At 35.5% G+C, this 27,284-nt stretch overlaps 1 protein-coding gene across 1 annotated transcript; it reads right to left on the bottom strand.

Annotated features, from left to right (window-relative positions):
- Positions 1 to 20,974: 20,974 nt before the first annotated feature.
- On the bottom strand, positions 20,975 to 21,607 carry LOC127094654 (uncharacterized). The gene has a single exon (XM_051033460.1). It carries the CDS (start codon positions 21,605 to 21,607, stop codon positions 20,975 to 20,977), a length of 633 nt encoding a protein of 210 aa, XP_050889417.1.
- Between the last annotated feature and the right edge of the window lie 5,677 nt (positions 21,608 to 27,284).

Below are 27,284 nucleotides of genomic sequence, written 5' to 3'. Positions count from 1 at the left end.
TCATGATGTGTTTATTTTTTGAAATGGTTGACTATTGCTCAAGTTATGCTGAAATGAAGTTGGATGTTGTTTGTGATTCTTGCTCGATTCATGTTTATTGTTGTTTTTTAATGGAAATTAGTGTTGGATTCATGTTTGCCAAGCCTTGATGATCATTTGTGTGTGTCCAATTTCGATTTCTGGAAATTTTTGTTGGAATCGAATTTGGGAAGATGAAGGTGATGTTACTGTACATGGAACCCTAGGTTTGTTCATCCATTTCCCAGAATTTCTGCCTTTCACGTGCATGGCATGGTCTTATAGCCAACAACCAATAGGATTATTTCGTTTCAGCAGCCAAAACGCTGCGTTTGGATTAGTGGCGTGGGTAATTTCAAAAATGCCACTGGCCGGACCCCATGTCTCATTGAATAATGTTGTTTTTCATATTTATTTCAATTTGATACATCATCTTACAAAATTCATAACTCGTCCATTTTAAATCCAAATTTCATGGGATTTTTTGCATTATCTTCATCATGATCTCTACTTTTTTATCATAATTTTTCCAGAATTTTGTGATCAATGGATTTTAATTGGTATGAGGGTTTGTGACATGTATGCATATTTTGTACACTTTGCCAAAACATTTGTGAAATGATGATACTTTATCCAATGGCTCCCAAATTTTTTGTGCTTAAACTAGACACACTCATGGTGATTTTGGTGTAGAGTTTGTGAATTTATCATTGCTGGTTTGTGAGATATGATTTTTTGAATTAGGGTGTGACAATTTGTGTCACACCATTGATGTCCAACTTCATGATTTTTGATACCGTGCTTCTTGACCTCCAATTGATCTGATTTTTTGCATGAACCTACTCTTGTATGTCTAGTTTACATGTGAATTTTCTTGGAATTATTTGTGGCATTTCCTAATTGTTTGAGATTTCCTCCCCTGCTTAGTCAAATGTTGACTTTTTGTGACACATGTTCCCATTTCATTTGTGAAATTCTCATACTTTATTAGATGGACATGAAATTTTACATGAGATAACTAGACATCCTCATCTTTGCCATGGTTTTAGTCCCATTCATTTATCATACACCATCCCTGATTTATGATTTTTCTAAGTTGATGCATGTTTGGTTGACTTCATTGAGCATGTTCAAAATTGCTTTGACTTTCTGATTTTCATTGACTGCCTTCCACTTGTCCAAATGAGATGAAATTTGACATGCTTACCATGCTGTGGGTTGTGACTGATCATGATTTATTTGGTGATTTTTGGAAATGTTTAAGATTGCTTTTGATGCAAGTCTTGCTGTTGACTTCTATGAGCTCTCATTTGCCATGCTTTGAGTTCTTTTGCTTATGAAATGATGATGGTACATGATATGATTATGAAACCCATTGGGTTTGCTTCCTAAATGTTTGAATTTGATTTTGATTGGACATTGCTTGCTGTTTTGGCTTTCTCATTCATTTTTGACCCTAGGCTTGTCCTAGTGGTCCTGTGGCTTATGTTTGAGTTCATGTTTTCAGGTTAAGCTACAAATGCTTCAAAGAGATCACTACAATTTGATTGGGTTCATTTGATTATCATGAGCTAACCTCTTTGTTTTGTAGGTTGCTTGGCTCATATGCCTTGAGCTTTGTGCTTTGCACATTTGTCTGTTTGTTTTGACTGTTGATTCCTACTTCCTGTTGTTTTAACTTTTGAATTGTGTACTGATCTGTTTGACTATTTCAGGTACCATTAGTTGCTTAGTTCTTTGAACTTGCTTTGCTTTGCTTATTAAGCAATTTGCATTGAGGTATAATTCCTTTACTTCATGTAGTCTGGAAGACCTGGCCTGTTACTTGGCCAGGCAACTGTCTGAAGTCCTCCTTAAGAGGCGATGTTTGTGTTTGTTTACAATTTGTCCTTGCATAGAGTCAAAGACCTCCTAAGTGAAGAGGCAATTGGCAGAACCAAGGGATAAGCAACCTATCCCCTGCTATTCAGTGTGTCTTCTGTTTTGCTCACACCACTGTGTTGATGCATTTCAGATAAAAACCCAAGATCTTGTGCAATTGCACAGTTGAGTCAGTATCAGATGTGTAGAAGGGTTCCCACTTTCTGAACCCACACATTCTTGTCTTAAGCTCTCCCAGGCCAGGGATAAGAGCTGTGAAGTCTTATCTTCACTCACCTTTCATCTGCTTCACCTTAGCCCCTCAATGGCAAGGTTAAGAGCACATTCACCCAGTTCCAGAGGTTTGTTTGTTGAGGTTGATATGACCCCTCGACTAAAACCCAACCCTTGTTTGAGCCACTTGCTTGTGTATAGTGTGTGCTATCTGTGCTTGTATGTTTGTTTGACTTGCTTCCTGTGCAAGTTAGGGTTAGTTTAGACTTGCTTCCTGTGCAAGTTAGGTTTTGCTTGGCTTGCTTCCTGTGCAAGTTAAGTGTGTGTATGGCTTGCTTCCTGTGCAAGTCATGTTTAGGATAGGCTTGCTTCCTGTGCAAGTTAGCTAGAAACCTTAACTTAGGGATGATTTTGCATGATAACATCTAGGCTCGAGTCGTAGTCTCCCTAGTTGTGTCTCCCTCTGTTATCTGGTTAGGCTAGTCCTTTATCCCTCTGTAGGGGAACTACGTCGCCCTGATCCTCATACCAGATGAGGTACGTAGGCAGGAGATGAGCTGATCTCTCCGGGCGTCCTTTTTCTTTTTTGTGTGTGTGCTTGACAGTTATAGGCTCGAGTCCCTGACTCCCTATTAACTTGTTGTGTTGTTGTGTGCTTGGAAGCTGATGTAAGTCCATCGAGTGGCATTTGGGTTCCAGTGTGCGTGTGTTTTGGTTCGGATGCTGATGTAAGTCCAGTGATTGGCATTCAGGCTCCATGTTTGCCTTCTTGTGTGTGTTCTGGTTCGGATGTTGATGTAAGTCCAGTGATTGGCATTCAGGCTCCACGTTTGCCTTTGCCTGTGTTTGTTTGTGTGCGTGTCAGCCGAGCTACGAATGCTCTGATTCTTCTCTCGTCCGAGAAGATACGTATGCATAGGATGCGATATCCTAGCGAGCATGTGTCGTTTCCCCAGTCCGAACTACTTCGACTCTGATGTCTATGCCTGATAGACTAAGTAGGCCCAGGATGCGATATCCTGCCGAGTCCGTCTCGTTTGTTTTCTTGTGTCTCTTTCAGCCAGTGTGTGTGTGTTTTGAGCAGCGTTTTTAGCAACCATTTTCCTTCCTATTGTGCGTGGATCCCGTCGAGTACGACGGATGCGTAGGGGTGCTAATACCTTCCCTTCGCATAACCGACTCCCGAACCCATTCTCTTTGGTCGCGAGACCATGTCTTTTCCCAGGTTTACTCTGAGCGTTTCCTTTCCCTCTTTCGGGATAAATAACGCACGGTGGCGGCTCTGTTGTTCTTGTTTTCCCGCCGGTTTTTCGCGTGATGCGACAGTTTGGATGAAACGGATGCTCACTGAGTACAATATCTCTCAAAATGTCATGACATTGTTCTGTGATAATCTCAGTGCCATAAATATTTCCAAGAATCCCATCCAACACTACAGGACCAAACATATTGACATTAGACATCACTTCATCAGAGATCTGGTGGAAGACAAAGTGATTACCTTGGAACATGTAGCCACTGAACTTCAACTGGCTGACATATTTACAAAGGCTCTGGATGCTACTCAGTTTGAAAACTTAAGGAGCAAACTGGGAATATGTCTCTCTGAGAACTTATAGCAACCAATGATGTTTGGGATGTATTGTTTAATATCTCTGCCTATTAAACAATTAGAAGTATGCTCTGATTTGTCAATAGATCATAACTATGTCACCTGCAATAAGGATGACAACAAGAGGTTAAGGAGATATCCTACCTTGAGGCAGCCTATGCTCCTGCAGGAGTTCAAGGACAATGTTCATGCAGGAGTGGTTCTGGATGTCAGACACAAAGTCATGGCATTTGATATGGTGGTACCTATTGTAAAGCAAGAGTGTCTGACTACTTGATCAAAGTTGTGAAACAAGATCAAGTGGGTGTTGACTTGGTTGAAACTGTGAAGTAAAACCAAGACTGTAATTCTGTCATTCTGGGTATTTAAAGTGTTGCTTTGGCAACATTTTTGACAAAAAGGGGGAGTAACACCTGTGATAACCCTGATATCCCCAAGACAACAACAGAGTGTGTTGTTAAAACAGATATTCGTGACAGATTCAAGATCCCCTACTATGCAGCTGTTGTTCCACTTCTAATGAGTGTGAGTATGTGTATGTGTGCTGCAATTATAAGTTTTTATTTAACTTCTGTATGTGTGTTGCAATTAGAAGTTTTTATTTAACTTCCATGTGTGTGAGTGTGCTGCAACTCTGAGTGTATTAGCTAGGTAAATTTCCTGCTAGATGTATGATTTCCGCTGCTATGGACTCTGTTGTGAGACCAAAGTGTTTTAGCCAAAAATTTGCCAAAGGGGGAGTTTGTAGATGTTTAATTGGCTGCATTGTATGGTAAAACACTAGCTGGATTCTAATGTCTTGACTGATGTCATGACATGCTGTGGAGATGTTTGTTTGACTGCATTGTATGTTAGAATATCTAGCTGTACTCTGATGTCTTGGCTGATGTCATGACATTCTGAGTAGTGTACTGCAGGATTAGCTAATACAAGATTTATTGAATGTCAAACTGGATGTTATGACATTCATCCTTGTCAGCAGTTACTGAGGAATAGAACAAGTGATGTTCTACTATAACTCAGTATTTATTATCAGTCTGCTTATCAAGAGGATAACAGACCTGATGTAAGTCTCTATGTGTGAATGTCAAATTGGATGCTTTGACATTTATTATTGTACGCTGATACTGAAGCATGGACAGATTGATTCTGTACAGTACAACAAATTGTACAGTCTGTTTTCAGGAAAAACAGACTTAGCATATGGTCCTTGATTTGGATGTCAAACTGAATGTTGTGACATTCATTCCTGACAGCATATGCTATATTGTAGGTTGTTTAGTTTTTCTGTTTCAGCATTTTTCTCAGGCTATTCTTCAGGGATTCAACAGCTGAGAGAAAATCCAGGAAACCAACAATCAAGCTACAATTAATGAACCTAACAAATAGCCTATTTGTTAGTAACCTAGATATGGAATTTAGGGGAACTCGCGTGACCTTAATTTCAGGAAGATACAAGTTCAAGGCCCAAGTGCTGCAATATAAAAGGATGGCAATCCTTCATTCAGAACTAGGGATTTTTAGGCGTGAAGATTTAGTGTGTCCATTATACTTCACTACTGTATTTTTGTGTGTCTTGTATTAGACGTATCTTGTAAGCCAAGCTATTATCACTGAGATGATTGCATTGGTATAGGGTGTTCATTGAGTTGTAAGTGTTGTGTCACTCTAAGCTTTTAAGCGTGAGTGTTGTGTATCTTGATTAAAGCTGTTAAGCACAATCAAGAGTTGTTTGAAGTGTGACTTCATACTTGTCTTTAATATTGATTAAAGGTAGTAATTACTGAGGTGATTGAGGGGGAGTGAGTAGGAACTCTGATCTTAGTGTAAGATTGAAATTGCATTGGATAGGTATTAAGTGATAGGGTTAAACAGTTGGTTTAAGGTCTGAATTAATACTACTAATAGTGGATTTCCTCCCTGGCTTGGTAGCCCCCAGACGTAGGTCATGTTGGACTGAACTGGGTGAACAATTACTTGTGTTATTTACTGCACTTACTTTTAAGTTCTGCATAATTCTTGTCTGCGCAGAATTGGATGTCATAACAACCCGTGTGACATCGAAAGTCTGATAACTAGAATTTCAATAAGGCTCTCTCCAACTTTTAATGGTGGTTATAAGACTCTCTCCAATCCAAATGTTATCCTAAATTCCATCAAGAATCATTAGTTGAATTTCTTTCATAGAATGAGAAACCTAAAATTCATGATCACTCGCATTTATAAAGACGACAACATGTATCTGGATGTCCTTATTAATATTGGATTGAAAACAAGAACATCAACTTGATCTGGCCACTTAATTATTAAAGTTAGAGATGCTTTCTTGTGTTACTAAGTTTTAATATTTTTTAAATTTAGATGGTTTACTCAACGAGTTTTGGTTCTTGTCCACCTCTTTTTGTTCTTCTTCTTTTTCAATTTATGGACTTAGCCTTAGTTTAAAAAAAATAATTGAAAAAAAAACATGGCTATTCATTTTCATAAAAAAATTCAGATTAGCCTAAGCTTCATATAATAGTGAGCAAATTGGATATTACTTTTAAAAGGAATAATTTTATATGACAAAAGACAAATTAGATATTAAATTTTTAAAAAAAATTAAGAGTTATTAACTACTACATATCAACTACTAATTTTTTTTAATTTGACATACATAATACTTTTGAATTTAATTGTGTACTGAACTACAATCAAATAAAGATATGCAATGCCACATTATTTATAATATTATTTTAGTTTTAAAAACATTAAAATTTTAAACCAATTAACACTAAAGATACTAATATCTAACTAAAATTAAAGGTAAATAACTATTCGATACAAAAAATCAACGTAAGAGACAGATACTGGGTGGCGAATGATGGAGATAATTTAAGTTCATTGAGTTGCATATTACGACCAGCAAAGTGTTATATCATTGATGATTGATCATGACTTTTTTTCATATGATCATAGAAAAAGGTTGGCGCGCCCGCCCTCATTTATGACCTAAAACGGGAACATATACATGCATTTCATGAATGTTTTTTTATAAATTCTATTGTTCATGCCATCCAACCTTATCCTATCCCCACCACTTTCATCTTCAATAATGAGCAAACAAAAAGAGAATACAACACATGAACCTTGTCATAGTCATAATCCTAATTTGGAACTTTCTACTTTTAAAACTACTCTTGCTTTTTCTTTTTCTCTTTGATTGTCACATTTGCTTGCCGAAGAAATTAGTTTTTATTTTCTTATTTTTTAAGTTTAACTTAAAATTAATTATTGAATTGTTGTCGATATGTTTAATTATTTATTAGTGAAACATAAATATAATAAAATATAATATAATTAAAAGTGTTATAGACCGATAAAATGTTCGTAAAGACCGATCAAATAGACTCAATTTTATTAAAGAATTCACTATAATTTCGCATAGAAAAACTTGTATCACATACAATTTATTGCTGCTACGTGAAAATTTTTCGAGCGTAAGGAACACTCGAAATATAAACAAAACAGAGTCGTGATCGGATTTTACTTATTCTCGAAGGGGAAAATGGAAAATATCGATAAAATCCACGAAAAACAAAAAGAAATGATTGTCGCAACCAAATTGGGTTTGGGAGTCGGTTATGCAAGGGGAGGTATTAACACCCCTCACATCCGTTGTACTCAACGAGACCCATTTAGTTAGTTTCGTGTAAGGGTGTTAGTGTGATATCGTTTGCAATCTTCTACTTATCGAGTGAGAAAATAGAAAGGAAATAATTTTATTAAAGGGGTGTCTGACAAGATTTCAAAATCCTACTCTTACGTATCTCCAGGTGCTATGAAGAACTCAAGTCTATGTGGTTTTTGGTAGAAAAACTATTGAGTTAATTGCTTTTAAGGAGTGATCCTCTAGACATATTGAGTGTTTAAACCTTTGCTTGTTGCTCTCTCTTGGAGGCGAAAACCTTTGTTTGTTTCACATCAATATGGATAAAGCATAGTTTCTGAAAATATTTTCGAAGTCACGCAAGGGCAGAAAACAAGTTTGATTGGTTGAATTTCTTTTATCAAGAAGGTTTGATCTTTGCGAAAGGCAAGTAAACATTTGAGTAGAGGTGTGCACCAAGCATGCGTTTACTTGGGATTTGTATGGATGTGCTTCCATTTTCCCTTTATTCCAAGTTTAGTTAACATGTTTTTGATTTGAAAGGCTAATAGTCATTTCGAATCTGATATGCTCTGAAGCTCGACTATTAAGGGGTCTAAAGAGATGTGCATCTCTTGGTCATTTATCTTTCAATTTTTATTACGAAAAAGGTTTTGCATCAATTACTTGACGTTGGATCAAGCGTTGCAAGTTGATTATGAAAAGAGTTTGAATGAGCAGAGGAGGTACTTGATATTGGATCAAGCATGTGTTGGATTCAATTTGAATTTGATTTGGGAAAAATGTTCGACATTGGATTGAATGTTATTTTTGTTCTTTTTTGAAAGTGGTTGATTTTATCTTAAGTTAACAATCAACTAACACAATAACAACAAAAATAAAGGAAAACAATACAATATTTCACGTTAAAGGAATTGGGGTACAATTTTTCAAATGGGGATATAATAAAGCGATTAACAATACAAGCCTATAAAACGATTGTAAACAGACAAAGATCTCATTGTAAGAAGACTCAAGAAAAAGTTAAGAGATAAAAAATAAATCAGAGTCTAAGTAATAAATTTAGCGTTATGTTAAGCTAACTTAAAGTGAATTCATGTAGGAATCACCCTATAAAAAGTCGGTCAACAAAAATTTTATGAGTCTGAGCGATTTCAGAAAGCTAAATTGAATTTAAGCTTTTGAAATTATAACTAATTAGAAGTAAAACAACTCAATAAATTATACGCCATTTTCACAAGTAAAATAAATCGAAAATTAAAGTAATGAATTTAGCGCTATGTTAATCTAACTTAAAGTGAACTCATGTAGGAATCACTATATAAGAAGCCAATCAACAAAATTTATGCGTCTGAGCGATTTCAGAAAGCTAAATTAAATTTTAAGCTCTGAAATCACAATGCACTAAACTAGACGAATAATACAACAACTTGATAATTAGAGAATCAATTAATTAATTAAAATATAATCAACTAAACAATTAACAAAAATCAAATAATTAATTAATAATCTAAAATAATAAATTAATAAAAAAAAATACATATAAAACAAGACGGGTGCATGCTATCATGGAAGGTGTAAAAAACCTAATGGGCTTAAAGCCCAAATCAACACTTGATCCCAATTAACCTAAAAGAAATTAAATAGACATAATAACATAAATAAATAAATAAAAAAAGACTAATGCAAGAGCAATAGGGACCACTAGTATTGATGTTGTTTTGTTTACTCTCCTATATTTTTTTTATTTTTTTTCAACACTTAAAACAAGGCCAATGTTTGCATGACATGTGGCAATGCACTTCCGCGCGACCCACACAAGGGGCAGCCGGCCACCCCCTCCTCTCACATGGCATCATAACGTTTCCAACCTCTTAAACAAAACTTTCCTCTCAAGTTTCCTATCTCTCAAGACAACAACTCAAGCAAAAAACTTCCAATGTGCCAACATTCATAGTAAAATAAGTAAAACAAGAAGAGCAAAAAACCACTAAGCCCCCAAAAGTGTCACCTTGGCTGTGTTGATTATGGTGGAAAGTTGAGTTTATTTGAGGAAGATGAAGATGTGTTGTGGTTTGGAGTGTTTTTTCTTGTGCATAAAAGAGACGACTTTAAGAAGATAGGTTATTGTAGTGTTTATGATGTGTAGAGTTGTTAATGTTTTTATGAAGAAAAAAGTATGAGAAAGTGTGAAGAGAGTTATGTTATTGTTGGAAGTGACGATGATGATGAAGTTTTTATAGTTGGAAGTGATGATGATGATGAAGTTGCTGTAGTTATTTTGAAATGGTGGAGTGAATTTTGTTGTAATTGGCATTGATGATGCTGATGAAGAATGAAGAAAAAGTGTTCGTTGTTGTTATATTATTGTGTGGGAGAGGAAGAAGAATGAGAGAATAAATGTAAGTTATGGTGACATGAAAAAAGAGAAGATATTATGTTGATGTAGCAGAAAGAAAGCAGAAAATAAATACTTGTATGGTGTGTAGGTGAGAGAAGAAAGAAGGAAAAAAGAAAAGAGCAACTGAAGTAAAAAGAGAGGAAAAAATAACCAGACATCTCTCTCTCCATTTTGCTCCTCAAAATCCAATAAATCACACAAAGGATGCCAAGTGTCCCTTATGGTGTGGTCTCCTTCTAATTTCCTTTTGTTACTAATATTTTCTTTGAGTTATTACTTAAAAGAATTTAGGTTTAGTAATTAAATTGCAAATAAAATAAAATAACATAAACTTAAACCAAATACTAAATTAATTCTAATTAATTCAACTTATTATTATGGATAAAAAACGTAAATAAACGAATAAAAAATAAATAGAAATCGGACGTAAAAATACTCGAAAAATTAAACTGAATGCACTAAAATGATCAGCGTAAAATAAACTTCTAGAAAGTAGATAGATTTTGATCAATTTTTGAAATAAAAAATGACCGGTTAAAAGGGCTTAGACTAGTCGAAATGCGACAAAAAAAGTAGTCGAAAAAATAAAACGAGCACGCAAGGTTAAACTACGTGAATCGTAGATTAAGAATACTGATGTCTGCAAGCTCGATTTTGAAGTTTTTTGCCTGCTACTTCTACGTACATTTGAAAATCATTTCAATCGGGCTGTCCGTAGATCCGAAAATTTATTTTGGTTGACATTTTAAGTGTTATGTGGAACGAAATGCATGTTATAATGAGTAGATGATGCAAATGTCTTGCGAATGTATTGATTTACTGATTGAAGAATTATGAACAAATAATCAGATGCAAATTAATCAACTCTTGGATCATTTGCTTCTAATTCTTAGATACAACCAAAACCTTACAAATATTCAGATGACAACAATACTCTTGTTTGTCATCCTTTGGACCTCTGAAACATGATGCAATGGAATGTACGATGCACTGAGATTGAGAGAACAATCCTTTTGACTTCTCAATCACCAGATGACTGAATGAATGTCATTAAGACCATATAAAATGCCATAACTCTTGACTTTTCATATAAACCCTGATGAATGCTTTTAACTGATGAAATACATGATCGAATGAAATGTTCATGCTATGCTGATGCAGATGAAAAAACTCAGAGTAAAATTTAAGGTATGACATTTATATACACTCAATTCTCTTAAAGAGTTCACAAAAACCCCACATAGGAAAACTTGCATCACGACATCTCCTGTGATCAAAGTCGTTAATTATTATCCAACAGTCACGCGTGCTCCATGCTATATAACCTGGTGACACTTATAATCATCCCTCCTATATAAATGTGGCCTTGAGTCACACTCTGGTACAATTCAAGTGTTACTTGTAAAGTTCTATGTAAATCTCATGTTAACTAAAGCATCAAAGTGCTAATATTTTTTCTATGTATCCTCACCGATCATTGGAGAACTGTCACTAACATACTAAAAACTTCCTCATTTTGGTCATCTTGAAGATATCAACAATTCTCTATTCCAATACAGAATAGTGACACCGTCTATGAGAATCTTCTTTTTATTCTCTTAAATTTCCTCATGGCATTATCATAATATTTTTTTAAGTTACAAATTTGAGCAACTGTTGTGGAACTATGTGCTTGCATGTTTAATCCGAAAGTGATTAAAGCTAAGCAAGCCATGTCTATCATGGTATTGATGATGACAACCTGTGGAGATGTAACCTAACTTTGATGACAACTTGTGAAGATGTACCTGACCTTAAAGTATAAAGACAAGCAACTATTTCAAGCGGTCAAAGATGCACAAGATAGTTTGTTCAAGCTTTTCCTTCAAATAATTATGAAAAGTTAGGGTTTAATGACCATCGTGATATCATCCAATGATGTATTTGACTTGAAAATATCACAAGCCTCGTCTTGAAGAAGATTCAAGTAAAATTCTTATGTGATTGGTGTATTTGACAAAGACTTGAAGCTTTAGAGTATGAAAGATGGGAAGTGTGAAAGCTCGCATGATCGTGTTTGAGTAATTAGTGTTTTGTAAAACCACAAGGGCCTTCTCGTAAAGTAATATGGCTAAATCTCAGACTCACTAAATTTTTTTAAAGCCTCTATTTCTCAAAGAAAATAATCTAAAAATGTTTTGGAGCCTAACCAATTGAATTGGAAGTTGTCAGAATGATTAAGACATGTATTTTGATTTGTCCAATCAATTGGAGCATATTCCCAATTGATTTGAATAAGACAAAAATGAGTCCATAATCGATTGTGAGAGTGTCTTAATGAAGGGTAACGACTCTCAATCAAATATTTCTAAAATAGGCAATACTCATTGATTCTTTAAGTCATCCAATCAATTGGAATAAGGACCCGATTGAGTGGAAAATTAATTTTACCCATTAATAGTTTTTGTAAAACCCAATTTTTTATTTAATATTTTATTTAATTGTTGAAGTATTTATGTGAATTATTTGGGATATTTTGGTGTTTTGGGAGATTTAAGGATATTTTAGTAATTTAATAATGACTGGAATTATAGAGTTTGAGAGCAGAAAAATAAAATATGAATTATTTAAATTATTGGAGATATTTAGATTAGTTTAATTATTTAGTAAGAATTAGAGAAAATAGAGTTATTAGGATAATTCACATTTTTGACGATTTTTATTAAATATTTATTAAAATAAAATAAAATGTTATATTTTATTTAGAAAATATTCTTTTTGGAATAAAATATGAGAAACAGACTTCTATAGGGGCGTGAGTGTGATGGTGTAAGTCAAATTGAGATTTGGGACAAATTAGGTTATTATATTCCAAAAGGGAGAGACTAACTAGGTCAAAGTGAAATTAGAAAAGTTGGGAAGCGACAAATAATAGAAATTGGGATTTGCACAAGGCTTTGGGAATCGATCGTAGAAAAAGGAAAAACTGCAATTTTGAGGTAAGGGGGAATTACTTTACTGATGAGTGATCATAGGCAGGAAGGGTGGTGAGGGGTCATTATTCTCTCATCAGCGTCAGGGTTAATGTTATGTTTTTTCTATAATGTGTTTGACAAAATAAAGTTTGAGCAAAACTTTTTGGCATCAATGATAAATAACTTAGTTTCTTTATGTTATTCTAGGTGTCCAAAGGAAATTTAGGACAAATTCCCTATGGTCACCGTAAATGGTTTGTTATTGATGAGATTGTATATTGCTATATTACATTGTTATAACATGTGTTAACATGTATTGTGAGAGAATTGTGGTATGTTAATGTGAAATTTGGGATATTTTCCATGTCTGTGTTTTTGGTCAGTTTTCTCAATTCCTAGAAATCTTACGATCGATATGTTTCCTTAATTTTTTTCAAAAGGTCGGAAACCTATTTTTTTTTGAAAACTAGAGTTTTTCACGAAATCGAAGAATCAGGTATTTTGATAAAAAAATTGAAAAATCATACTTTTTTTGGAGAAAAAAATTGGACTTTAGGGAGAGGGTCGCGCGGCGGAGTTGCGTCGGTCGGGGGATAAAAAATTGTGAAATCACGGTCGCGCGACGATGCCGAAATCAGGTCTCGCCTCCGACGGTAATCAGGGATCACGGGGAGCCACGCGACAGTTTCCTCAATGACGACTGCCAGAGTCGCACCGCTGGTCGACGACGGCGACGGCGGGGAAGGCATGTATTCAAACAAATCAAATATTTTTGGAGGATTTTGAAAAATAAATAAAAACAGAATCCTCTACAAATTGGACGTGATCAAATCTTATGCCCATTGGAGAAAAACCCAGAAGATCCATTTATATTTAAGAAAACTTAAACCTAACATTTGAAGGAAGCACATATATTGAAGATTTAGTGTTCTAAGGTTTAGTTCCTTGAGTCTTTTTAATTTGTTGTTTTTGTAAACCTCTATAAGAAGCCTAAACTGAAAATTCAAGGCATACAGGTTGATTATTAGTTGAGTTGTAATTCGCAATCCTTAAATTGTTTATTATATTGATCACTAAGGTTAGTGATTGAGAGAAAATGAGAGGGGTCTCATATTTAATTTGTTGTTTTTGTAAACCTCTATAAGAAGAGGGCATTGCACAAGGGGTTGTTCATCTAAGACACTTTGTACTAATTCTATTGAGAGTGAATTAATTTTCTTGGATTGGAAGCCCCCCCCCCCCCCCCCCCCCCCCCCCCAAGATGTAGGTGTTGTTTGCACTAAACTGGGTTAACAATTCTCTTGTGTTATTTAATTAATTTATGATCTTTTATTTGTTTTTATTATCTATAAATTATGGTATAAGATGTTGAACATATTGACTTGAGCATCTGGTCAAACATTTCTCCCCTTAAGAATAAAGTTTCAAATAGCAACGAAAATAAAATATGCGAAAAATAAAAAATAAGGGAAAGGAGATGACACCAAAATTTATTGAGGTTCGGTCTAAGATAAATGACCTACTCGTCTCCCCAAGACTTGATCTTGAGAGTATATAGTAATTCTAGTGAGCTTTTAGTAGGTTAAGCTCACGAACCCCCTTATACAAGGAAAATTAAGTTTCACATTGACTTCCAACCGAACAATGAACAATGGACTGAAGCGGTTAGTCTTCTGAGTAAAGCTTTGAGCAATTAGTCCTCAATCTAAACCAAGATTTTATACGGACTTATCTCGAACCAATGCAGATTTTTGAATTGGCTATCCTCGGATTTGGACCAGGGTTTACACGGGCTGACCACGAACCGAACCGAGATTTTAGACCAGGCTGATCTTGAACCAAATAGAGCTTTTAAATCGGGTTGAGCTCAAAAATCTAAGAGAATAGTTTTCACTAGTTATCTTCAAGAACCCACAAAGATAGTTTTTCCTTAAGTTACTGATTTCATGAACCAAACAAAGACTTATCCACCAAACAATGCTTTAACGAGTTTAGCTTTAAACCCAAATAAACACTCCCTTAGGAAGAATAATTCAACCAAGAGAAAATAGATCTTGGTGAGTTTATAATATCACCCTTTCCAGAATAAAAAAATTCATCACTTAAACACAAAGAATTTCTCAAAGTGTTATGGGCAATTAAAAAATTATGCCATAATCATCTTGACAGTTGTTAATTCATTTGGATAGACTCCAAAAAATGTTAAGCTTGTTTTATTTGAGAATAACCTTTTAAAATTATTTTATTTAATGTGTGATTTAGCCATAATACTTTATGAAAATTCCCTTGTGTTTTTATAAAACATTGATCGTTCACACATGAAAAGGCGAGCTTTCCCACTTCCTATCTTTCACACTCTAAAGCTTTAAGACTTTGCCGATTACACCATTCATTTAGAATTTGCTTGAATATTATTGGTGATAATGCTTGAGATATCTTAAAGTTAGATGCCATCATCGATGGTCATTAAATCATAACTCTTTGGCTTTATTTGGAGGAAGAGCTTTAAGAAAACTGTCTTGTGCATCTTTGATCGTTTACATATTTGCTTATCTTTATACTTTAAGGTCAGAATGTATCTTCATAAGTTTTCATCAATGATTTCATCTTCACAAGTTGTCAGCATCAAATCTAAACCATGATAAGCATGACTTGCTTTAGTTTTCATTACTTATGGATTAAACCTACAAGCATATAGTTCCACATTCTCTCCTCTTTTGATGATGACAACATATCTCTCAAGGAGGTGGTAAAAGAAACAACATGTGGATAACAATGGAGTGCTCAAAATCCCACTCAATTGAGTAGAGAGTATACTCTACGACCCCTGAGAGTATACTTATCCCCCTTTGTCATAATAAAAAAGGTGGGTAAAAGATACAAGGCAGGAAAATGAATATGCAAGCACATAGTCACATAAGCATTTAGAAAGGGAAAACAACACACAATTGAAATAAAGCAAGCAAAAACACACTTAGAAACATAAGTGAAACTATTGTTCATCATCAAAATCATCATAAATGAACAATCTTAAAGGTAGTTTCCCCAGATCTTGGGTGAAATGATGAGCTAGGAAGTTGATTTTGTCATTTGTCTTATCCAGTTTCTTGATTATGATCTTGAGTAAATCTTCAGCTGAGGGTAGTTGTCACATATCATAGTCAAAATATTCTAGGTTTACAGGTTTTTTTTATCTTCTATCTTTCTCTTCTTTCCTATGATAGGTTTTCAATCACCTTTCCTTAAATGATTTCATACCTTAATGTTGCTCGAACTGCTTCTCCTATTTTTGTTACATATTCTTCAAGTTCTTCATTTCTTAAGTTGCATCCGATGTGTTTCCGAACTTTTGTGATTAGGTTAGCATATATTAGGAACATTCCTTTTTCCTTTCTTCACAACATATATTGGATTTATTTCATTTTCCCTTTTTGTTTTGATTTTGTTTGCAATCATCCATGCATTCTATACATCAAGCCTTGTAATGAGACTAAAATTGCGTTTCCTTGGTATGTGATTGGTCATGTTCTGGGCCAACCAAAGGCCCAAATGGTTGAGGCCCAATTCATCTCAAATCCTCTCCACTTGATCCAAGGTATAAAAACCAGTTCACGAGAAATGCAAGGTACATTCTCTGATATCCATGTTTCACCATATTCATCTTGAATCTTGAACTGACATGGGTGTTGGAGTGCTAACCATGCAGGTCTACTCCGTACCGTCGTGATTGAGATCATCACCACAATTTTGAGATCACCAGGTCTCCAACTATATTCATTTCTGGTTTCTGAATGGAACAATGGCATCATCTGTGGGAAACAACTTCTGATTCTCGCGACTTTTCATTATCAAATCAATCTTGATAAGAAAGCAGATATGTATCAACCGTAGAAGGAGTATAGACATTAACTCTGATATCCATACAAAGGTCCTCAATCCATCTCTCAAATCAATCATTCTCTAGATATCACCAATTTATGTTATACACGACATACATCATCCAACACATGTCCTTCTCCAGACAGCTTTCTGCTTGCGGCGGAGACTGACGTTCAACGAAGTAAAGATCAGTTGGGGTTAGGTTTTCTAGATCGTGAAAAGGTCAGTGGAATTTCGAACTTTGATCTACCTTTGATCTTTTCAGTCACCATAACTGATCAAAACCTAATAGGATTCCTTGTAGACAACTGAAAAGTTCGTGAAACATCCTCTATGAATACACGCTGGAATTGTTAGGCATCCAATAAGCAAATCTGGAACCGTATAGTGGAGGAGATTTATTAGTTTTCAAAGATTCAATAACTCATCCTTAATGAACAATGGATCTAACAATAGATATTAGGGAAGGAACACACAAGAAGAAGGTAATCCTGAATTTCCTAATAGGTTCATGTAAGAGTACATTCAGAGGCATACTAGGGAGATCCTTCATGGAGAGGCTAGTTGTAGTGGCATCCCCATCCCACCTGAAGGTCATTTATCACGAAGATAAAAGGAGGTTGGCCATAGCCAGCATCGACGTGGACGAGGGAAAAAGAATTAAATAAGTCATTTATAAAAACATCATGGCTTCGGCCACGACCTCAGAAGCAGAGGCATAAGAAGATTTAGGGATCCCAGATGCATTCGATCTAGACGCATGTGGATACGAGATTAGGATGATGCTAGATGGTGAGTTCGAGTCTGTCTAGCTCAAAGATGATCCCTCCATGTCAATAAAAATAAGTGCCAGGTTTCCTTTGGAGGTAAGAATCGCAATGGTTAAATGGCTCCAGGATAACTTCAACCTTTTTTCTATATCCCCACACGAGTTTCCCAACATTGATCCTACTTTAGTAGGCTATCAGTTAAATGCAGAAGATATCGGTCACTATGTTTCTCAATATTGGAGGGGGAAATCCCCAGAGAAGGCTGAGACCATTACTAGGACAGTTAGAGGAATGTTGGATGCTAAGTTCATTTCCAAAGCCAAGTATACATAGTGGTTATTGAAAGTTGTGTTAGTAAGGAAATCATTTGGAAAATGGGGAATATGCTCTTATTTGGGGTATAATTAGATACTAATGTTCGGACCTAAGACAACCTTTATGGTCGAGCATGCCAATTATCAATACAACATAATGTTAGAACAAGTTTGGTTCTACATCTAAAATCCCTAAGTGTTGATGATAATAAAGTATAAAGAACAATTTTGTACACTAATAGCTTCGTTAGGTGTGCAAAATCTTAAAGATAATGAAAGCTGACTTTGGACTTTGGACAAAGCAGACTCTAGAATCTGGACGAAAGCAGACTCTGGACTTTGGACTAAGTAGACTATGGGCTAAGCCAAATGGTCCCCAAGCCTTTAGTATCACATGTGACCGATATCGTATGGTCTGGTTGATCCCTAAATTTTGACGACCACAAAGCCTGCCTTCGTTTCTACAAATCCACTTATTGTTATGAACTTCCGGTGTTCAAGTTTCAACAATCCTTTTTAACAACGGCCGAGTTTGACGAATTGTGGACCATCTACTAGCGTCAAGCCTTTTTTAGTGACCTATTTCTCCAGAATATGATCGATGCTTTTTCCACCCTCGCTGGCGATATACGCCTCCGCCACCGTCTGTTAATGCTTCCGACAACATAATCTAAACTGACAATGTCGATGAAGCCCCAAGAAAGGTAAATGTTACTCTTTCACTCCCTCTTTTCCCGTGGGCATAAAACTAAATGTTTCTGTTATTAGGGTCGAAAGAGGGTTGTTCCCTCATCTGAACCAACTTTGGCCAAGCCCTTGAAGAAGAAAAGGCCGCCATCGACTCCAAAACCGAAGGTATTTCGCATCAATGTCCTCAAAAAGGTCTTCTATCTTAACAATTTTCATCACCCTCCACTTGCCTTGCAATACAGGTCCCTGAAGAAGTCCATTTGGTCGACAATGAGGAGTCTGACGGCAGTGTGCATTCACACATTTTCCCGGCGTCGAAGGCACCACCCATAACGCCTCCTACTCCCATCCGAAGGAAAAAGGCTCAGGCTAAAAGTACTTTTTCGAAGGTGGCTCCTTCGATTTCGACTCCTGCAATCCCAGATGACCTCGAGGAGATTTTCGCCCCTCATGATCCAGAGAGGACTCCTACAGTTTCTCCACCTCACATAAAAACCTCCAGGTATTCTTTCGTCTTTAATTTTTTAACAACCCGTGGGCTTCTTTTTGGCATGAGTTCTAATTCTTTATACCTCAGGAACCTATGGACATTTCGACTTCGGCCGAACCTATGGCAGAAGATAGGGCTGACAATCCAACTATCGAAGTTGTCTTGAGCCCACAAAAGCAGATTGACTTCCAAAGTGTCTTGCCAGAGGTCCAACAGAATCCTGTCTCCCAACCAACTCAAGATCCTCCAAATGTTATTGAAGAAGGTGTGTCCACCGACATTCTGACTCCGGGTGAGATCATGGTTATCAAACAATGGAACCCAACAAAGGCTCTTCGGAAGCTACAACAACTCTGTCATCTTTCGACCGAGGTGCAACCTCCGTCTTCGACTATGACTCCTTCATCGGAGTTGAATGCTGTAGCCACTCTCACACTCCAACAACTGAAGGAATCACTATTCGAGCGCGACTTTTTACTCACTCTTGAAGAAGAATAAGGGCTAGCCCGTGACATCTTCAAATTCCTTGACGCACTTGCACTTCGTGAGCTTCTTGCCTCGACGGTCAAGTATTTTGTCGAGTTTGAGGCTTTATTCACTCAATTTGTCAAGGACCTTAACCTCCGTCGAAATGCTTACTTTCAAATCAAGACGAAGCTCAACGAAATGAGGCTTGAGTGGGATTCCAGTGAAGCATGCGAGATAAAACTTAGTGACTTTAAAGCCAAGAAGAAGGAGCATCTCTGCCAACAACAGATATTCGACCAACAAATTTCAGACTACCAAGCGCAGATAGCTGAACTGAATAAGAAAATTGCTGAGGTGGAAGCAAAAAAGGCTTCCTTGGAAACGGTTGAAGAGCTTCCTGTACAAGAAGCCGTCGACCGCGAAGTTCCGAAGGAAATCTCTCATGGCGAAAAGGCACTCAAAATACAGGCTAGCATTAAACAGATGCAAGGAAAAAAGAATTTTCTGAATAGTCGAATCGGTCACGAGATTTGAGACGACCACCTTTGAGGATTTAAAATCTAGATTTCCCGCTTGACTTTCTCCTTGTATTGATGTTGTAAGGTCGGTAGACCATTTTTTGGAATGCCTCTCAGGCTATTTAAACGAATTAATGAATATTTTCGTCATGTTTGTATATGAATCTCTTGTAGCATAGGTTTATATTTCTTCAAATATTTCCCATTTACCCTTAAGACCCTTCGATCCATGCCTAGCTCCTGAATCTCATAGTCGTTGTTAGTAAATGCTCGGATACTTGAAATGGTCCCTCCCATTTTGGAGACCATTTTCCTAAGGTTTGATCTCTTCGATCCATAGGCAAAATTACTTTCCAAGTGTAATCATCTGCTGCGAAGGTCTTCGTTTTGACCTTTGTGTTGTATACTTTAGCCACGCATTCTTTCTGTCGTATCAATTCTTCCATCGCCGCCAATCTCTCTTCGTCCAAATCAGCCAATTCATCAAACATTAGCTCCCAATATTGCTCTGACATAATATCATTCTGGCGTTGCACCTTGACTGAATGTAAACATATTTCTACTAGTAACACGACATCGTGCCCAAATGTTAGTCGAAAAGGCATCAAATTCGTTGCCTCTTTTGGGGATGTTCGACAAGCCCATAGGACCATAGGATTTGGTCCAAAGTCTTGTGCCATTTTTTTGGCTTTTTGGCAACATGTTTTATGATTAACCTTATTATCACCTTGTAGGCCGCTTCGACTTGGCCATTTTCCTGCGCATAATAAGGTATTGAAGTGACCAACCTGAAACCTGTTTCGGCGGTGAATTCCTGCATCTTTTGCCCCACAAAAACTGAACCTTGATATGTGGTAATGGTTTCTGGGATGCCGAATCTATATATAATATGCTTTTGAATGAATTCTATCATGACCTCCTGATCTACTTTTACCAAAGGGACAACTTCGATCCACTTAGTAAAGTAGTTTATCCCGACCAGGATAAACTTTTGTTTCTTCGATGAGGTCGATCGAATCTCACCAATGACATCTAACGCCCAACCCCTAAAAGTCCATGGCTTGATAACTGCATGCAGCTCACTTGCTGGTACATGTTGAACACTCGCATGCATCTGTCATTCCCGGCATCCTTTGGAGAACTCGATACAATCCTTCAACATATTGGGTGAATAAATGCCTTGTTGGAACAGTAGCCATTTCATCTTGTGGCCTGCTTGGTGTGCACCACAGGCTCCACTGTGCACTTTAGATATAGCCAAATATGCTTTCGTACTTCCCAGACACTTAAGCAATACTCCCTCTGGAGTTTTCTTCAACAATTCATTCCCCAGCAGCACATAGCTCAGGGCCCTGTATTTGATTTTCCTGTCAGTATTTCCGACTGGATTCTCTAAGTACTCCAAAATTGGTTTTCTCCAATCTAATGGTGATGAATTGATAACAGCAAAAGCTTCGTGTCCCCATAAATTTTCAAACTCAAAATCTTCGAGGCGCTCGTCATTGAAACCTTCAGAACAACTGACACTTCCGTCGAGGATGTCTTCCCCCTTTGCCTCTTGGATGTCTGCCCTTAGTGGTGGTGCATCCAACACCATCTTCTCTAGAAATTTAATAAGTTCTTGGAGTTTCGACTTTGACATCTTATATCCAGAAGCAATTTGGGCTAGATTATTGGCTTCTTGGTTCTCATTTCTTAGCACATGCGTAATGTCGGCGATCTCGAAGTATTCCAACAGTTGTGTTACCATCACGAAATACTTCAACAAATTTTCTTTAATGCATTTGTATTCTCATGTGACTTGATTAATCACCAACTCCGAATCTCCTCTCACCTCTATTCTACTGACTCCCAATTCTTTCAGGATTCGAAGACCAGTTATTAGGGCTTCATACTCAGCTTCATTGTTGGAACATTTTTCTTCGATTCTACACTTGAATCTTATCGGAGTATCTTGTGGGGATCATATCAACACCCCAATCCCTGTTCCGTCTTTGTGGCTCGACCCATCGAAATATAACCACCAAGGGTTTGTGTCAACCATGTTTAGTAAAGGTTCGATCATAGCATGATCCACTATAAAATCTGCTACGATTTGGCCCTTCATAGCCTTTAAAGATTTATATGTCAAAGAAAACTCTGTTAAAGCTAGTGCTCATTTTCCAATTCGACTATGCAGAATAGGTTTAGACAACATATGTTTCATAACATCATAGTGAGACGAAACATAAACATCAACTGGTTTATATATTGCTTTAATTTCATACATGCAAAGTACAAGCACAATCATAATTTTTCAATCAGACTCTACCTAGTTTCAACATCTATTAACATTCGACTGAGGTAATATATGGGTCTTTCGACACCACTAATATCCTCTTGGGCTAACATACTCCTTATGGTATCCGACGCAGCAATATATAAACACATATTTTTACTCCTACTAGGGAGGCTTTATAAGGTATCCTTTGATAGCGTCGAAAGCCTCTTGCTGCTCCGGTCCCTAGTGGAAATCACTTTCCTTCTTGATTTTGAGTAGTGGCGAAAACACCTTTGTCCCGCCACTTAGATTCGATATGAACCTCCTTAAGAAGTTTATCTTCCCCAACAAAGATTGGAGATGCTTCTTTGTCGACGGAGGCTTGAGATCTAAGATCGCCTTCGTCTTGTTTTGATTGATCTCGATGCCTCGTTTGTGTACCAAAAAACCCAAAAAGTCTCCTGCGTGTTGTAACACGGTGGGAGAACTGACTTTAGTTAAATGTTGCGGATAGCAAGAGTCGCCACCGACTTTTATTTTATCCAAAAGGAAAGGACATAAAAGAATAGGAAAGACCTTAAAAAGATTTTGAGTTCGGGGGGTAGGTTATACAAAGGGAAGGTATTAGCACCCTTTATATCCATGGTTATCCATGGGCTCTTAGTTACTTAGCTCACTTTGTTTGTTTGCAAGAGTGTAGTGTGTGATTAGAAAAATTTCTTTAAGTACTTTGTAATGACCCTCGTATGGGTGTATACAAAGCCTAGTTTAGAAATTGTGAGGTGTAAAAGTAATTTTGAAAAGTGTGAGCAAGTAACTATGAGATACCTACCCTAGATTAAGTCTTTCGTGTTCTCGTATATTCTTTCAATGGTAAGACTGTCCCTATTATTAAGGAATAGGTAGTCATTACCTTGGATGTGTTTAAGGGACGGGCGTAGGGTCATCGTATGGTCAATGAAGGCAACATAAGGGGTGTCTTTAGCAACTCGTAGGGACTATCATCATATTTACCGAAGGGACAAGATCATTATATCGTAGGCAACCTCGTAGGGACTTGATCTTTTAAGTTTATAGGGACTTGATGACTTTTCTGTTTGAAGGGACTTTGCTTAAGACACCCCTATTTTCGAGGGACTTGACCATTTAAAGAAGGCAACCAAGAGGAATACCCTAGGAAGTACAGATGGCGATCAAAGATCGACTTACGTGTGTGAGTGTTATTTTTCAGATATTTGTCTTGAATTTAATTTTCTAAGTTCAATTATTTACAGTTAGTTTTTTGCACTCCCTAAATTACTAACCACGCAATAAATATTTACAAAAATAAAAGCAAGAAAAATAAATTCCTAAACTATTACATGGCTATGGGACAGATACATAATAATCCGGCGAGAAAGAATAAATTTACAACCTATACATTTGTTCCTAATATTATAAATAAAACAAAATTAAAATAAGGAAAATAATGAAGCAAAAATAGAATAGATAAAAGCAAATAATAATAAAATAATAAATAAACAATGGTAATAAAGCAATAATAAAATAACAATAATAATAAAGTGATAATAAAAAGGTTAGAATTTTAAAAGAAATTATTTTAGGTTAAACAAGTTAGATTTTTTTAGAAGTTATTAGAAAAATATGAGTTTAAAATAAATTAGTAATAATAAAAGAATTTAAAATACATTAATGTACAAATTATAAAATAAAAGAGTTATATGAAAAATATTAAGTTAGTTATTTACAAAATAAATAAAGATTATAGAAAATATCAAATTATTGGATTAATAGGTTTATTATTATTATTCAATTAGAAAAATGGTCAATTAGATTTTATTTACAAAATATATAAGGATTTATTATTATAAGTAAGTAATAAAAAAAAGTTATTAAAATAGTTAGTATTTATTATTTATTTACAAAAAAATATAAAGGTTATAGAAAATATTAAATAATTAATTTAGTAGGTTTTCACGCCCTACATTACTAAACCACACATTTAATATAGGATCAATGGCAGGAATTTAAATGGCAGAAAAATAAATGGCAGAAAAATAAAATGGCAGAAAATAAATGGCAGAAAATAAAATCCTAATTATTACAACGCTTTGGTGCAGTTACATAATAAAGATGGCGAAAAGTAAAACTGAAAATATTACAAGTTAAAACTTAAAATATTACAAGGGCGAAACAGTTACAGTGTATGAATAACATAAATAAGAGTGAAAATAGGAAATAATAATAAGGTTTATTAAGGTTTAAGAAAAGGTTTATGGTTTAGAGGAAACAACACGGTTAAAGTTTTAGGTTTGAAATTTAGAGTTTGTGACGAAATTGTCAGGGTTTAGGAAAAATCAGGGTAGTTAGTTATGAAAAAAAATGTGCAGATCTAAATATATGTATATAAAAAAAATATGAATTAAAAAAAAAATAACGGCGTTGCTAGCGCAAAATTGCGATCATCGCAACTGAATCGGATAACACAAATGTCACGCCTCATACACGTATATGTGAAAACGGCGTATTGACACGATCCGATCCGAAAACATAATCAAATTATAACATAAAATAGAAATATATATATATATATATATATATATATATATATATATATATATATATATATATATATATATATATATATATATATATATATATTTAACACACTAATTACATATATGAACATGTATTTGAAACACAGTAACAAATATCAACAAAATAGATAAAGTATATATCATATATAAACTATTACCAAACTGTGTGTACGATAGTATAGATCAACCACTCTCAGTTTCTCTTTTTTGTTCTGTCCTTTTGGCCTCCCTCTATCAGTCATGCTAGTAAATATATATAGGAACAAATTAGGTTAATGATAATGGGCCTAAGTTTATTTTGAAACCCAATATTAAATTAAAAACTGAATAAAGTTAAATAATTAAAATAGTTAAAATTAAAATAAAAACTAATTAACTTATTTATTTATTCTAGACCCAATATAAAAATAAATAGACTCAAAAAAAAAATTATAATAGTTAAAACTGAATAAAGTTAAATAATTAAAAACTGAATAAAGTTAAATAATTAAAATAGTTAAAATTAAAATAAAAACTAATTAACCTATTTATTTATTCTAGACCCAATATAAAAATAAATAGACTCAAAAAAAAATAAAAGTCGGGCACCAAAATGCTCAAAAAAATAAAATGAACACGTCAAAATAATCAGCGCGAAATAAATGACTCGGAAAAATACAGCGTTTGGTCGGATTTTGAAATAAAAATTATGACCGTTTAAACTGCTCAGACTGATCAACATATGACCAAAAATAGTCGTAAAAATATTTTTAGCATGTCAAATTAAACCACGTGAACCGCAGATTAATGTTACCGACATTTGCAAACTTAAACTTGACATTTTTTCGTTGACTAATTTTAGGCACAGTTAAAAAGTTAATTTGACCAGTCTGTTTGTAAATTCCGAGAAATTATTCCGGCTAATATTAAGACAGAAAAAAATGTTATGCTATGAAGATGATGCAAATGAATGTGAAACAAAAAATTGGTTAGAGTTAAAAATAGAGGGCAAATTTTGGGGTGCAACAGCTGCCCCTGTTCAATTTTCTGAAAACTGAGGAGTTAGATTGGCCTGTGTGCCATTCGTGACTTGGAAGGTTGAAGGGGATTGAACATAAAAGCCCAAAAATTTGCACTCGCCGGTGCGTAAAGTAACACTGATGACTGGTTGTATATGCTTAAGTGGGCTTGAAGATGCCACTTGGAAGAACTGGAGATGGGCTTATAGATGCCATCCATAATATCAGGAGGTGATAATATCTTGATGTTGATACTGGATATCAGTACTAGGTCTTCATATAGGCCGTCTCTGAATCGTATCTAAGAACATACTTTTAATTTAAGTGTCAGAACCAAATCTTCGTGGCGATTTCTTTCTGAATTAAGTATCAGCACTAGACCTTCGTATAGATCGTCTCTGAACTGTTTTGAATTGTTGAATAGACCAGTAGAAATAAATCTTCGTGATGATTATCTCTTCTGGAAATATCCTGGATTAGGGAATAGATCTTCGTATAGACCGTTTGCCTACTATCCAAGAACAAAAGAATATCAGGATTAAATCTTCTGAAAATATCCTGGACTAGGGAATAGATCTTCGTATAGACCGTTTGCCTACTATCCGAGGACAAAAGAGTATCAGGATTAGCTCTCCTGAAAACATCCTGGACTAGGGAATAGATCTTCGTATAGACCGTTTGCCTACTATCCAAGGACACCTTGAGTAATGATTAAGTATCAGCACTAGATCTTCATATAGATCGTTTCTGACCTATTGTGAATTGTTGATAGTATTTTATCTGTATATAACCATCCTGCAAGGAAAAGGTTAGTTTATGCAATATGTATGCATGCATGGCATGGTGCATCTAAGTAAATGTATTATGCACTTATGGATATGCTATGGTATGATGTAAATGATGTATGTATGAATCATGCGGCCTGAAGCGTCCGTATATCTTTGTATAACAACTGCTGGCTAGGGAAAATAAATCCCGATTCGTTGCTGAAGAATATGAGGAACTCGTTCCCGTCTTGTTTGATAGTATAGTATTTGTCACTTCCCGTATTCGTTCGTCGTACTTCTATTGAAGGAATAAGTTCCTGAGTATCCCGACTGAGGATAAAAGAGATGGACATAAATTCAAGGGGAGACGTAATTCGAAGCATTTATAAAGATAGCTTTGCTCTACTGGGGATTTGTAGTGGGGATGAACCGACGAAGCTTCGTTGAACTACTACCCTCGTTCGTCCTTAGTAAATACTATTACTGCATTTTATGCATTTCTGGTAAACATCAATCGTATTCAAAAGCATACATACATTCAAACACAACCAATGGACGTTTTCGCTTATGTAAATAGAGTAAAAGTAAATCTGGATTCAAAGATGAAATTTTATTTATATCACAAAGTGACCTATACATAGGCAAGTTTGTACAAGGAGACAGAAATCCTAGTAAGAGGAATTCGTCTTAAATTTTTTATAAAACAAAGAAAACAGCTATGTGAAAAATGATCCTATTGAGTTTCAATTCTACTATTGCCATTATCTTCAAATATCTCATCTTCTGCTGTTGAGACAGAAACGAT

The sequence above is a fragment of the Lathyrus oleraceus genome, chromosome 6 (assembly GCF_024323335.1).
Source record: "Lathyrus oleraceus cultivar Zhongwan6 chromosome 6, CAAS_Psat_ZW6_1.0, whole genome shotgun sequence".
Lineage (NCBI taxonomy): Eukaryota > Viridiplantae > Streptophyta > Magnoliopsida > Fabales > Fabaceae > Lathyrus > Lathyrus oleraceus.
The sequence above is the reverse complement of the archived record's forward strand: the minus strand, read 5'-3'. Positions and strand labels throughout refer to the sequence as shown.

Bases quoted from the DNA above. Each gene is read 5' to 3' on its own strand.
- LOC127094654 (XM_051033460.1), bottom strand. From the start codon at position 21,607: ATGGTAACACAACTGTTGGAATACTTCGAGATCGCCGACATTACGCAT.